At 43.7% G+C, this 15,659-nt stretch overlaps 1 protein-coding gene across 7 annotated transcripts in view; it reads left to right on the forward strand.

Annotated features, from left to right (window-relative positions):
* Positions 1-15,659, forward strand: part of Kif6 (kinesin family member 6) — a 315,011-nt gene that overhangs the window by 63,594 nt on the left and 235,758 nt on the right. For all 7 annotated transcript variants that reach the window (XM_052745603.1, XM_052745598.1, XM_052745599.1 and 4 more), the window contains 2 exons: positions 744-853; positions 11,978-12,107. In XM_052745603.1, coding sequence (XP_052601563.1) covers positions 744-853; positions 11,978-12,107 — 240 coding nt within the window. The remainder of the gene's footprint in view (positions 1-743; positions 854-11,977; positions 12,108-15,659) is intronic.

Below are 15,659 nucleotides of genomic sequence, written 5' to 3' on the forward strand. Positions count from 1 at the left end.
ACACAGAGAGAGAGAGAGAGAGAGAGAGAGAGAGAGAGAGAGAGAGAGAGAGAGTAAATAATTAAATTTTTTTTTTTTTTTTTTTGGTTTTTCAAGACAGGGTTTCTCTGTGTAGCTTTGCCCCTTTCCTGGAACTCACTTGGTAGCTCAGGCTGGCCTCGAACTCACAGAGATCCGCCGGCCTCTGCCTCCCAAGTGCTGGGATTTAAAGGCGTGCACCACCACCGCCCGGCTAATATTTTTTAAAAGAATATAAAATCCTGAGTAGTAGGAAAGTAAAGGAAAATTAATTATGATCAAGAATGGAAACATTGGCTCCTGGTCTTTGAACCAAAATAATAACCTCTGCTCTTTTATGAACAGACTGTTCACAGGATGTAAGTTTGTTTGTTTATTTGTTTTTAGTAACCTTTTTGGGGGGACCTGGAAAGTAAAAAAACAACATATTATTCAGTTCTACAAGCAACTTGGCTCACTGCAAGTGTATATTGACATTTTATGTATAATGTGGAACCAATAAAAACTAACAGACTGAAGTTACTTATAATCATGGATATTAGGTATTACAAAAAAAATAATAACCCACTTCACACAGATGGCCACAGCAATTCAAAAGTGTCACAAACTGCAAATGTAAACCATATAACATGGGAGGACAGCGGAGGGTTCTGTGAGAAAAGCCTGGAGACAAATGGCGCATCTCTCTCTAGCCGTTACATACGGCCTTTTTCTTCTCCACGCAGGACAGCAGCAAGGTCTACACGACACACATTTCTTACTTGGAAATCTACAATGAATGTGGCTACGACCTGCTGGATCCGAGACACGAAGCCTCCAAACTGGAAGATCTGCCGTGAGTAGCCGGGTAACAGAACCCACAGGAAATGGTTTTCAGATGTTTGTTTCTATTGTTCCCTTTGAAATTTGCTGGGTTTCTGGTCTCGATCATAATTAGCAAATACTGGATAGCAGCATCTTTCTGTAATGAGCAGGAGTGATGGGAACTAAGATTGCTTGAAACTCATTTCAAGGGGAAATCTCTGTCTCAGTGGACATTTCAAGATCGGGGGCAGCACTTTACCCTTCATACAAAGCCACACACTCCTTTAAATATTCCCTTCTTCCAAAAACAGTATTCAGTTTATGCAGCAGTAAGAGAATCTGAGAGAAAAAGGAAAACCGGGAGTGTTCCCCAAATGGGTCTCTGCTGTCATTAGCACCAACATTTATAACCCTTTGATCAGGTCAGCATTAGTCATTTTTAATGAAGTGCAGCATCCAGGTCTGTTGACAGAGGACATTCCCCTGCCAGGATCACAGTGCTGATGTTTGTTTGAAAGCTGCCTGGGTTAGATGTAGTAATTGGTAATCATTCATGTGCTCGTTTCCAGGTGCTTTTATGTATTGGAAGTTGCCTACAGCCAAGAAAAAAGTGTCTTAAAGATTCATTTTATTTTTAAGTGTGTGTGTGTGTGTGTGTGTGTGTGTGTGTGTGTGTGTGTGTGTGTGTGTGTTGTGAGCTGCCTAGAATGGGTACTGGGAACTAAACTCAGGTCCTCTGCAATGTTTTAATTGTGCTCTTAATTGCTTAGCCATCTCTCCATCTCCCAAATATAAATCTTCCTTATTATTATTATTATAAAATACTCTAAAATAAGTAGAAATAATTATAAATTCTCTATGAATAAGATAACAATTGACTATTGAATGTGCAAGTTTCATATTCAATAAGCAAGTTATTAAATTAGTAAAAAATGGAAATAAATAATAAGCTAATTCATAATCAGTATATTCTTTCATTAGTATTGATTGAGGTATTTCACATATCACCTTTTTATGTTTACAAAATTCCCAAGATGGAGTCAGGAGACAGAACAATTATTTGTGTTCTAAATATTGGTATAACAGTGGAGAGAGATCACAGACTCCGGAAGAAAAAGCGTTGCAAACTTAGGAGAATGAAATTTACTTTTAAAATTGTAAAGCTTCTTAGTGGGATAGGAATAGCAACCTGAGACAGCGCACATGGTGGAAAGGCTGTGCTGTGGATAGTGGGTGATGGCCTTAGGAGTCTGATGTGTGCAGGTCATTACTGTGCAGCCCTGCCCAACACTGTTGTTGTCCTTATACAAGAGGACATGGGTGCTGGCTTGTGCAGTCTGTAGTGCTGAGGACTCCAAGAGAAGTTGGTAGCTTATAATCCAGAAGAGGGCCGAGCTGACTCCTTGGTGTGGGACGTGGAGCCTCTCTGACTCTGATAACCATCTCTGTTGCTTACACTCTGCTCCGTTTATTTCCCACCCCAGCAGCCCAGATGCACTACAACATAATATCATCTGAAGGAAATCCCAGAAGCCACTGGTACCAGTCTAAGAAAGGGCTTGAGTGTCAGGTTTCTGGTTTAAGGCTCCTTTTTTGTTCTGATCAACTTTTTGTTTTATAGTCTCCAGACTGATCTACATAGCTGCAGATTAAATCTTGTTTAGATTGTGTTCAGTAGCTGGGCCTGGTGGCGTATGCCTTTAATCCCAGCACTGGGAGGCAGAGCCAGGTGGATCTATGTGAGTTGGAGGCCAGCCTGGTCTACACAGCGAGATCCAGGACAGCCAGGGCTACACAGAAAAACCTTGTCTTGATAAACAAACAAACAAAAAATTGTTCTCAATATATTTAGAAGGCTGTTTGATACCATGTTCATAATGGTAATAGGTTCACCTGTAGGGCCTGTGAACTCCCCAGCCCTGGGTTTTTGGCCAGGTTTACAGTGGGCCTCAAATCCAATTAGAAAGCAGCTGGTTACACCCATAATATTCATGCCACTATTACACTCATGAGGTTATCTTGCCAGACCAGTCATTATTGTGGCTAACAAGGTTCACAGCTGGATACGACTGTTGATGACCTTTCTCCCACAGCAGCCTGCATAGCACCTTCCAGAACTATGAAAGCTAGCCAGCAGGGAGATCTTCCAGAGAAGTATCAGCTTGATTTCCAAGTCCTCCGGCTAGAGTATGTAATGCCTTCAGCAATGGAATCTTACTATCAAGTTCTGCTGGGCAACCAAGAGTGATGGCATTAACCTGCATTGTTTGGGATCCTCTGGCACTCACTCCTTGACCAGTAACTCACAGGGAGGTTAAAAAATTGTTTTCAATTAGGCTCATCAGTACCCAACAGTTTGCAGACATTAAGCTATACTCTAGGAATGAAGGGCTTGTCTCTGATATACAGAGGAGAGAGAAAGCTGAGATGTTTGAAGAGGTGGAGGAAGACTATGAGATAAGGGATCCAGATTGTTTACACCTCAAACCTCAGGTTTGATTGGGTTAGAATTGAAAGGTGAACCACCAAAGGTTGGTTTCTTCATTGTTGACCTGGGACATAAAACTCAGAGGTTTCATTCACCTGGTGTTTCAGAACAATTAATTGTCAATAGAGCAACAGTTAACACCCAGACATTCACACTTTCATGCTGGAGTGGTGGTGGTGGGGGGGGGGGGCGGTTCACAGGTTTTTACACAATGGGCTGTGAGAATTAAGGAGTCCATTCAAAAGATTTCCATCACATACTTGAGCAGGTAAAGATGAAGAGTTTTGCAGATGAGACTTTGGGTCTGCCATCCAACACTGTGTGTGTTTACTTAAATAAGTCTGAGGTGGAGTGTATGTGGCAGGAAGTATATACTGATAAGTTGAACTTCATTAAAATAATTTTTTGTTGTTCTGTGAAAGCCTCTTTTAAAAGAATGGGTAAATGCAGCATGTGCTCAGAGAGATGACCGCAAACACAGAGTTTGTACCCAGAGCTGGGGAGATGCTCAGTGCTGAGAGCACTGGCTGCTCTTCCAGAGGACCTGAGTTCAATTCCCAGCTCCCACGTGTCTGCTCACAACCATCAGTAACTCACGGGAATCTGGCATCTTCTGGTCTCCACGGGTGCTGCACGCATGTGTTACACGTACATATGTGCAGGCAAAACACAAATACACATAAAACGATAAGCTGTAAAATGGATTTATATGCAGACTATGCAATAAACGTCAGGAAGGATAAAGCAATGGATGCCTTCAACTTGGACAAAGACCTCCCCAGCCATGTCTCTGACGGCTAAATGCACAGATGAGAAGTTAGCAGATGCAAATGAGCTCAGCACCATCTGTAATTAAAGAAGACAACAGTGAGGGGCCACTGTGTACCTGTGAGAATGGCTAACATCCCGGAGTCTGGCAATACCAAAGGTTGGCGAGGCTGTAGAACAGTGAACGTTCTCACCGCTGGTGGTAATGCAGAATGGTGTGGTCACATCTGTGAGACCAACTGGAAGCATCTTATCAAACCAAACACCCATCACACAACATAGCAGTTGTGTGCCCAGATATTTACCCAAATGAGCGGAAAACTTAGATTCACACAAAAACCTGTTCACGAGCAGGAAGAGCAGCCTCATTCCTACTTGCCCCAAGCTGAGTGTAACCATGATGTTCCTCAACAGGGTGAGGCATAAATGATGGTACATCCATACAGTGTTGACACAAAGGAAACTACTTAAGCCACAGAAGAAGCTTAAAGGTGTATTGCCAGCACGAAAGTCACTAAGAAAGCCTGCGTGTCCATCTAGCCGACATTCTGGTAAAGGCACAATTGTCGATAGTAACAGGATCATGTTTGTCAGAGCTTGAGGGAAATCAGCAGAGGAATCCTGAGTGTGGAACTAGTCTATATAATTACCTGATGTGTTCACGGGGGACCCAGAGAATTCACAGCACAGAGAGGGACCCCTGGTGTGATAGGGCAGAAAACATCCATCAGCAACAGAAAGAAAAGAAACATCCCAGCAGCTGGGATGAGGTTCCCCAGGAAACCTCACTTATGCTGCCTAATTCCATCTCTGCAGCATTCTTTGGGTGTCAGAATGATAGAAACAGAACAGGCCAGTAGAAAACAGGAGTTGTCAGATGGAGGGTGAGATGTTTGTGTAAGAACAGCACGATGGCTGGTGTGGTTGAAGACTGTCCTGTTGGGTGTACACCAAGGTTCTCAGGCAGTACAAAGCTGCAGAGGGTGAATATTCATATTCACACATGAGCACAGCGTGATGGGCGCTCTCAACACCATTGTCCTACATGTGACGTGTTAATGGTTTCATAGACATTCTCAGTGGAGTGACTGGCAGGGACAGCTCAGTGATTAAGAGCATGGGCTGACTGCTCTTGCAGACATGTCAGCTCACAACCACCTGAAACTCCAGTTCCAGTGAATCCAGTGCCCTCTTCTGGCCTCTGCAGGTGCCTGCACACACGTGGCATACAAACACCCAGACACACATACAAATCAAAATTGAAGTCTTTAAAAGAAAAGATGTTCTCATAGGAAAAAATTTAGGCTCCAGATTTTGTAGGCTGTTTTTTTTTAATTATTCCTAGCAGCTGATATGAATCTACAATTATCTTAAAATAAAAGGTTTGTTTTTTTAAATTATCCATATGTTTATATATAGATATGCACAAATATACATGTATGTCTTCAGTCTATTTCTATATTTAAGCAATTTAAAATGAAAATAGAAATTGTTTTTGAAAGCACCTCATGTCACATGCTATAATGGGAACATCGTTAGAGTTTAAATGTGTCTCCCGAGGCAAAACAGGACAGCTGTTGGTCTTAGCTGTGCAGAAATGGTCACCTTGCTTTAGTTAATTTTAGTATTCCTAAATAGAAAGCGTACCATTTAAGATGGTGATGCTTTTCATGACTATTACTGTAAAAGAATCACAGGCTGGAGAGACAGTTCAGTGGCTGAATGCTTACCATCAGAGGACCAGAATCCAGATCCAGGCACCCATGTTGGGTGGCTCACAAATGTCTCTAGGGGATCCGATGCCCCCTTGTGGCCTCTGTGGGCACAAGCACATCACATAAAATACATCTTTAAAAAACAACAAAAAGAGTCAGTAGCATCCAGTATTGAAATCTTAGCTAAATGACACTGCACAGCTCTCACATAGACTCTTGTCCTAAGAAAATATGTAAAATCAGGATGGTAGTGCACCCCTTGGCCACAGTGCCATTGTGCAGTGCACAGCCTGCATGACTGAACGGAACATACACAAGCCGGCATTAAAAAGAAGAAATCACGTGGTAGCCCTTGTCTATAACATGAAAACGGGGGTCTATATTCACGGCACTAACTCCTGGGAAATTCCTATCAAGTGTGTGGATGGTGCTGGAATGCTGTGGAGGTGGGGAGGGTGTGGAGCAGGGACAGCTCTTTCATTGATGGCTTCCATTATTGAAAACCAGAACTTGGCTATTGTTCTTCACAGGCCTTCCAGTAAGTTACAGTGAGCCTACAAATTCCTACTGAGTAGCCAAATGGAAGATTCTGTTTATAGAGAAAACACAAAGCTTGTTGCTTCCCCATCATTAAGCAGGCTGGGTACACTTAGCAGAACTTTTCCATTTAGGTGTCCAACTCAGAATGATCAGTGACTTTTGCTTGAAATCTAAACATTTTAGAAACATTTTGTAGGGAAACTATTCACAGGCCCACTCAAAGCAATCAAATAAATAGTCTGGTGGGTTTCCATCCTGGAAGTAGAATGTTTATTTAAGAAACACTAATACAGTCCTCTTGTAAGCCTGTAAAAATCGTAGTCAGAACCAAGGAATGAGCGGAAGTCTGAGGAAATAATGGCTGTGGTGTGAGAAGGGGCGGGAGAGAAAGAGAGAGAGAGAGAGAGAGAGAGAGAGAGAGAGAGAGAGAGAGAGAGAGAGCGCTGGGGAAGGAAGCATCTTGGTGAGAAACGTTTACCACTGATCTTTATTTCCCCAAATCTCCCCTTTACAATAACACCAGCAGTAGGAGAGTTGAGAACATTCTCATTTCCTTCCTGGGTGAGCATCCTGGGCAAGAGGGAGGAGCCAGGGCAGGAGCCAGGGCAGGAGCCAGGGCAGGGCTTCTAGAGCCTGAGAGGGCCTGGGGCTGACAGGCTGGTGGTGAGAGCTCCAGGGAGACTGTGAGCCTCTTGTCCATGGGATGGAGCAGAAGCCAGGAGAAATTCAGTGGAGAAATGGCAAAAGAGACCCTAATTGGAGGGAGGGAGGGAGGGAGGGAGGGAGAGAGGGAGGGAGGGAGGGAGGGAGGGAGAGAGGAAGGGAGGGAGGGAGGGAGTGGTGGGGCGTTACCTACTGGCTACATGACCAGTCAAAATGTCCTATGGAAGAATGTATTACTGATGATCAGGGTCTGGGCATTTCAGGTTCTTGACCTTTTATCCGAAGAATTGAAAATTAGGGCTCACTCGGATTTGCTTTAGAAGCAAGAGGACTTTGTTCTTAACAAAGCAGTAAGGCAGGTTGTAGAGGGACACTGTCAAGACTGATAGTGGGCCACATGAGTGAGGACACTCAAGGGCCCCAATTCCTGCTTGGGGCTTCCCTTTCTGAGGTTCAAGAGAAGAAAGAGGATGTCTAGGAGTATAATGAAGGTGGGTCTCTATTTTGATTGACAGATTAGTTATATAATCATTTTCCTTATTGTGCAGTACTTTTCTAGAATGCATCCAGTTTTTTGTTTGTTTGTTTGTTTGGGTTTTTCAAGACAGGGTTTCTCCATGTAGTTTTTGGTGCCTGTCCTGGATCTTGCGCTATAGACCAGGCTGGCCTCGAACTCACAGATATCCGCCTGCCTCTGCCTCTCGATTAAAGGTGTGTGCCACCACCACCAGGTTTTTAATCATATGCACGCTCTACTGTGTATAGGAATAAGATGGTAAGTGAGGATTCTCCCCAAAAGGTGACTAGAAGAAGCATTTTTTTGCCTTTTGTTTTACCCACACCCCAAATCAGTCAGGCAAGATCAGCCCGTTTGTCCTTCATACCCAGATACACTTGGATACACTCTCTAAATCTGTTAATATCCAGGGGAGGGGAAGCTTATACTGCTGTTCAGATGGGAGGACATGTAGCTGGATTCCAGGTGAGCTGTCGGGATTCCGAGGTTGCTAGGTGTACTGTCTGGGGAGAGGTTTGTGTGCACAGAGGTTTGTGTGCACAGAGGTGTGTGTGCACAGAGGTGTGTGTGCAGGTGAAGGAACTAGGCTCCAAGTGCATTATTATAAAAAGGGGATGTGCATAGCCTAAAAATAAATGAGGATCCCATGGCAGATTGTCCCGTGCTTGCCTGCCTCAGATGGTTGGACTCTTCAACACTTCAGTTGCTTTGCCCGTGCATGGGTGTGGCTTGTCTCTGTGCTCAGCCACGGTCAGAGATCAATAACTTTCCCCCTTGGAGCCGAGATGGAACTGGCTGGGGAAGTAAAGACAAGGGCCCCCAAATCAGCCTCGGTCTGTGCCCACCTTTAAGGGACCGGGGTCCAGAGTTTTCAACACTGGTCCATACACCAGTTACCTAGAACTTTGAGAAATCTGATATACAGATAGTGCCAGGACTATTCAAATCAGAAACCCCTGTGAGAACTGCTGGATTAAATGAGACAGGGCAGATGCCCTGGGGAGAAGGTGATGTTCAATGGGTATGACCCCTGCTCCTCATGGTTATGGACAGGAGGTTTAGGTCTAGAGTTAGGATTCCCATCAGGGCTCCAGTGAGCAATAGAGTTAGGGCTAGGGCCAGATTTAGGGTTCAGTTTAGGGCTAGGATTAGGATTAATGCTGTGGTTATTCAGGGCTATTGTTAAGACTGTGGTAAGAGTAAGGGTTAGGATCTGGTTATGGCTAGAGTTAAGGTGAGTTTTTATTGCCTCCCTTTCTCTGACACCCCCCTTCTTGGTTCTTTGAGGGAAGGAGTTTCCGATCTCCATGTTCACCCTTCTTTCATTATAGGCAAGCACCTTAGAGATGGAGAATTTTTTTACTCATGCTAACTGCTTGAATCCTCTCACTTTGCACTTTAAATATTATACCATCTCATCACTTATTTTCTGACTTCATCTTCAAATACTACTTAATGTCTCTCATCTTCCTGGTAAAATCTGGAATTTAGAGAGAATCTTGTATTCTGTGTCCCTAGAGGTTAAACTTAGCCAAAGTATATTGAGCTGGTCAGAGGCAAAATCTAAGGCATAAAGGAGTCTGCTCAAAATAGAACATAACTCATCTATGTCAATTATAACACCCCTCATCTATGTCAATCATAACATCCCTCATCTATGTCAATTATAATACCCCTCATCTATGTCAATTATAACACCCCTCATCTATGTCAATTATAACACTCCTCATCTATGTCAATTATAACACCCCTCATCTATGTCAATTATAACACTCCTCATCTATGTCAATTATAACACCCCTCATCTATGTCAATCATAACATCCCTCATCTATGTCAATTATAATACCCCTCATCTATGTCAATTATAACACCCCTCATCTATGTCAATTATAACACTCCTCATCTATGTCAATTATAACACCCCTCATCTATGTCAATTATAACACCCCTCATCTATGTCAATCATAATACCCCTCATCTATGTCAATCATAACACTCCTCATCTATGTCAATCATAACACCCCTCATCTATGTCAATCATAACACCCCTCATCTATGTCAATCATAACACCCCTCATCTACACCCCTCATCTATGTCAATCATAACACCCCTCATCTATGTCAATCATAACACCCCTCATCTGTGTCAATCATAACACCCCTCATCTATGTCAATCATAACACCCCTCATCTCTGTCAATTATAACACCCCTAATCTATGTCAATCATAACATCCCTCATCTATGTCAATCATAACACCTCTCATCTATGTCAATCATAACACCCCTTATCTATGTCAATTATAACACCCCTCATCTATGTCAATTATAACACCCCTCATCTATGTCAATCATAACACCTCTCATCTATGTCAATTATAACACCCCTCATCTATGTCAATTATAATACCCCTCATCTGTGTCAATTATAAGAGCCTTCAGACCTTCCAAGCATTTTTAATAAGCTCACTTATAAGTCATATTTAAAAAATAAAAAAATTGCACTTGTTTTCTCTAAAGGAAGGGAGTTTTTCCATCTTGTGGGTGTTGGAGGGGATGGAAAGGAGTCGAGTTGTCTGCAGGACTGGAGTCCACCTCCAGGGACACACTGCCGGCAGATGTGCTGGGCAAGTTACATTTTTTACTGCTAGTATTTTAAGTGCCCACAAATTACATACAAAAAGGCCAGAAATTTCCTTGCAAAATAGAAAAAAAATTTAATTATAGTATTTTAAAAATCTTCATTTAAAAGGTAACCTTATCCTAAATAAGTTTTTTCCTCATTCATATATTTTATTTAAAAAATAACTTTTCTTTATTCTTGAGAATTTCATACATCTATAGAATGTAAACTACATCCTGGATTTCCTCCCTACAACTCCTTCAGTTTTTCCTCAATGTGTCACCCTCCAAACTTCATGTCTTCTTTTTTTATAACCCACTAAGTCTCATTAGTGCTGTGTATGCCCTCTTGGATGTGAAGACCCTATTGCTGATGACATCACACACTTTGCCTGCAGGACGTAGAGAAACCATCCTCCAACTGACTAGGAAACTTCCTCCCTGCTGACTAGTCTCCATAATGTCTAAAGGTGCTCTGCAGGCCCTTGGAGTAGAAAAGTCTTCAGTGGCCTTACTCAGGGCTGGACCCCCCATGACACAATGCCAGCCTACTAGACCAGATGTGCCCACTGATGCGATAGTGGCATGACAGTTACGGCTACCTAACTACTTTCTGATTGGACTTGAGGCCTGTTCCTCAGGAGGGAAATTCCTGCCTGGTACTATGTTGTTAATTTGCTAAATGGCCATGCTGTGAAATTGCCTTTTGAACATTCATGTTGATACCCATAAACGTGGGCATTCTCTCGGGTCTATGGGTACCCATCTTTTTGCAGTGGCTAGCAGTTGGTGCATAGATGTATAATTGGCCAAAGTGCCAAGAACAAAAACTTTTACTGCTCAGCCCTATGTGGGGTATGTTTATCAACCTTGTCCCCAGTAAGTAAGGCTTTATGGTGAGGAAATGGCATGTCCACTTGCTTTTTCTTTAAAGAGGAAGTGTCCCAGATGGTACCAGCCTTTCCTCAATACCACGAATTATAAAGTTTGGAGCAAGTGAAACTCACACAGAGATGGCCTTTGGCAGACCCTGCAAATGATGCATTCTCTTGGAAGGGAACTCCTAGCCACTCAAAGAATCCAATCTGCAGGTCTTTGGAGCAGAGTTGGAAGTTTTCTAAACCTTGTTTGCTGAAAGAAGCCCGGAAAGGACCCAGAGAGAATGTTAACTGCTGTCTCTGGGAGCAGGGCTGGAAGGGAACAGGCTGGCTCTGGGACACCCTAAGGTAGCTGCAGTAAGAAATATGATTCCACTAAACCTCTGGTGGAAGATGTCATAGAAGGAAAGAGACGAGGACCTAGAAATGGATTTAGTGGACAAGCTCATCTTTATTATAAACGTTTTTACAATGGTTTTCATGCCTTGATGAGAAAAATCCAAGAGAATCCCTCCAAGAGGGATGATGGCTACCCTGGTTTTCACTCTGTGCAAGCTGACTGTGCTTTAGGATGTCAGGTACATTGGCGATGATAAGACCAAATGAGAAGATCTGGAATATGACCCCCTCCCCCCCAAAGAAATGATATCACTTCATTTCTTGATACAGAGGTAGAAAGTTAACAGCTTTCTATTTAACTCAATAAAACATGTGTTTTAAGATAATTTAGTGACCTGGAGATTGTAGTGATGGACAACTCTCCATCGGGTGGTTGATATCTTTTTTCCAGCTCAGGGCTATTTGAAAGCACTGTGGGGGGGGGGGTCAGTTTTGAGTGCTAATTCAGAGGTGTCTGGTGTCTCCTGTGTTTTGTTCGTACTAGATGGTTGTGAAACGTGATTGCTGCAACATTTCCAATTCTTCTCTGCAGCACCTTGTTCTCTCACTTCCTTTCCCCCCCAGGAAAGTGACAACATTGGAGGATCCTGATCAGAACATTCACCTGAAAAACCTGTCTCTTCATCAGGCAACAACCGAGGAGGAAGCTTTGAACTTGCTCTTCTTGGGGGATACCAACAGGATGATTGCAGAGGTAAAAGGCATCTCTCCTCAAGTGACTTTTCCAAAATTGTCAGACATAATAGAATCTGGAGGCTGCCAAGACCTTCATAATGATATTGTCCAAATCTCATGTTGCAAACTAAGAAACCTGGATCTGTAGAAATGAGATCTTCCCTGGGTCACCTAGTGTGGTGGTTAGTTTTAATTGTCAATTTGAAACAGCATAGAATCACTTTGGAAGAGAGTCCTAGTGAGGGGTTGTCTGCGTTGGGTTTGCCTGTGTCCCCAGTAGGGGAAGACCCAGCCTACTGTGGGTGGCACCATTCCCTAGGCTGAGCACAAGCAAGCAGGAGCATATGAGCAGTTGTTTCTCCTTGCTCTTGACTGAGTGTGATGTGACCAGCTATCTCCAGCTCCTGCCGCCATGACTTTCCCATGGTGATAGATGTGACCTGTGATTGTGAGCTAAAACAAATCCTTCCTGCCTAGTCCCACTCTTGAAGTGTCTGTTCTTTATTTTGGTGTAAGATAGGAAACTGGAAAATACACTTCATTTAAAGGTCTCTAGTTTCCCTTCACATTGTGGGAATCCTCTCCTCCACAGCAGTCTGTTGAAGGTCAGGTTCAGTGAGCAGGGTCAGACACCTGGACCTCCTTGTTCCCAGCCCTCTGCTTTCTACTTTGCCACATTGTCTGTCTTTTCACTTTTCTGTTTTTCAATTTAATACAGATTGTTTTGTATCTAATCAATGGCAACCCATAAAACATCTTAATTTTAAGATGTATAATTTTGAAATTGAAAACCATAAGGCACAGTTCATTCTTCGAACTCAGATTGTCAGTCTAGTGGCATGTGTTTATGTCCCCATGTATTTGTAAAACACTCAGAAAATCCCATGAAACACAGGAAGTTGGGTGTCGTATGTCCCAGGGCATGTTTGGACACACTTATACTAAAAAGCATCCTTTGCTTCTCTGATGTTCAGATTCAGCTGGGTTTCTTGGTTTTGTCTGAGACCCCTAGGCAGCAGCCAGGATTGACCCAAACCTTGACCAGTTACTGGTGAGGGTTGGAGGGTCATGAGGCGCCATTCAGTCATACCCAACTGCAAGGAGTGGATATAGTGTAAAAGGTGATGATGGTGGTGATGATGATGGTGGTGATGGTGATGGTGTGGAAACAAGTCTCTTCTGGGCACTGACAGCCACCATAGTGACTTTCCTTTTCATACTTATAAAAATTGTTCTGTGTGTATGACTCTTTTGCCTGCTGTGTGTCTGTGCACCTTGTGTATCCCTGGTGCCCAGGAAAGCCAAATCCCCTGGAGCTGGTTACAGATGGTTATGAGCCTGCCTGTGGGTGCTGGGAATCAAACCCAGGTCCTCTGGAGGAACAGCCAGTGCTCTTAACCACTGAGCAATCTCTCCAGCCCTGGGACTTTCTTTTAAATCATCCTTTCAGACATCATATTTCATATTATTGCTGGTGGTGAGTGGAAGGTGGGAATCTAGCTAGTCAGAGAAGTCTCCATTGAATGATATGTTTTCTGCTGGGTGCCCACCTCTGGAATGCACTCTCCTGAGACATGGAAGTGATAGACCCAGACTCAGACCTTGGAAGCATGCTGTTGACATCTTATTACCCTTAGGAATGGGGCCCTTAGTATTGTTTACATTTTTCTACTAATTTTGGTGTGTGTGTGTGTGTGTGTGTGTGTGTGTGTGTGTGTGTGTATGTGTGGTGTGTGCATGTGTATCTGCTCACACACACAGATGGAGGCCAGAGGTTGATGTTAGGTCTCTTCCTAATTATATATAGTTGTGTACTGAGGCAGGAGCTCTGACCTGAAGCCAGAGCTCACCATTTGGCTAGTTTGGATAACTAGCTTGATTCAGAGGTCCCTGTCTCCACCTTCTGAGTGCTTGGAGTATAGACAAGCTGTCCCTACCTGCCCAACACTGTTGTGGGTATTGGGGGACTGAACTCTGCCCCTCACACTTGTGAGACAAGCGCTTTACCTGTTGTCTTAGTTACTTTTCTATTGCAATGGCAAAGCACCAAGGCAACTTACAAAAGAAAGCATTTCATTTAGGGCTCACGGTTTCAGAGGGCTGGAGTCCATGACCATCATGGTGGGGAGCATGGGAGCAGGCAGTTAGGCATGGCGCTGGAGCAGTTAGCTGAGAACTCACACCTGAAACAACAATCATGGGGCAGGCCAAATCCTTCACAAACAGTTCTACCAACTGGTGACTAAGCATTCTCATTTCAAATATATGAGCCATTTTCCTTCAATCAGCCTCACACTCTGAGCCTTCTCCCCAGCCAGTTATTTACTAACTGGATTGTTTTAAATACACTGATCACCTTATGTAGGCTGAGTTTAAGTGACATATGCATTTAAGGACTTCTGAATTGATTCTTTCACTGGAAGAAAGTTCACCTAAGTTTTCATCTCTGAGTATCTCACTCTGTTTCCTGTTCCGGTTTGTGTTCAATGCTTCAGTGTTTTGCCATGAGGTCATCTGGGTCACTCTTACTGTTTCCAATAACTGAAGCTGATGGACTAAAGGCAGATTAAAAACGAGTGCATCTGAATGAGGAAAGACGTGAGGAATCTGACGGTCTGTACGCAGGTTTAGTGACAGCGAGCCAGGCGATGCAGAGTGCACAAGGACTTATGGGAAGGGGAAGCCGTTCTGAACGCCGCGGTGAGAGGAGCTGGCCCAGCCTCAGTCTGGCCTTCCTCGAGGGTGACTCTGCTTGTGGTGGCCTTGCTCTGTCTTCAGTGAGTTTTGGAAAAGCTCTGACCCTCTTCACCACAGCCTCGGAGAGTTTGAAAGCTTGACCATTTGTTACTTCTGAGTTATGCATTAAATTTAACTCCCTGTGGGGCTGGGGAGGCAGCTCAGGAGATGAAGCACCTGCCATGCGAGTGTGAGAACAGGAGTTCAGATCCCAAGAACCTGTGAAAAGGCCGGGCAGCTGTGAAGGTCGCCTGTAACCCAGCACTCGGGAGGTGGAGGCAGGATCCCCAGAGCGAGCTGTCTAGCTTCAGTAGCTGGAATTGGGGGAACTGATGACCAGGGGTTTAGTAAGAAATACAGCTGTAGGAAATGAAGAGTGACTGAGGATTGCATTCGGCATCAGCTTTGGGTCTCAATACACACACACATGCATCACACACACACACTATACACATACACTGTGCATACACACACCATATATACACACACTGTACACACACACACACCCTACATACACACACACTGTGCATACACACACCATATATACACACACTGTACACACACACACACCCTACATACACACACACACTGTGCATACACACACCATATATACACACACTATACACACACACACCCTACATACATACACACACTGTGCATACAGACACCATATATACACACCCTGTACACACACACCCTACATACACACACACACTGTGCATACAGACACCATATATACACACACTGTACACACACACACACCCTACATACACACACACACACTATGCATACACACACCATATATACACACACTGTACACACACACACACCCTAC

Source organism: Peromyscus californicus, unplaced genomic scaffold (genome assembly GCF_007827085.1).
Source record: "Peromyscus californicus insignis strain IS unplaced genomic scaffold, ASM782708v3 Scaffold_19__1_contigs__length_69161282, whole genome shotgun sequence".
In the NCBI taxonomy this organism is placed as follows: Eukaryota; Metazoa; Chordata; class Mammalia; order Rodentia; family Cricetidae; genus Peromyscus; species Peromyscus californicus.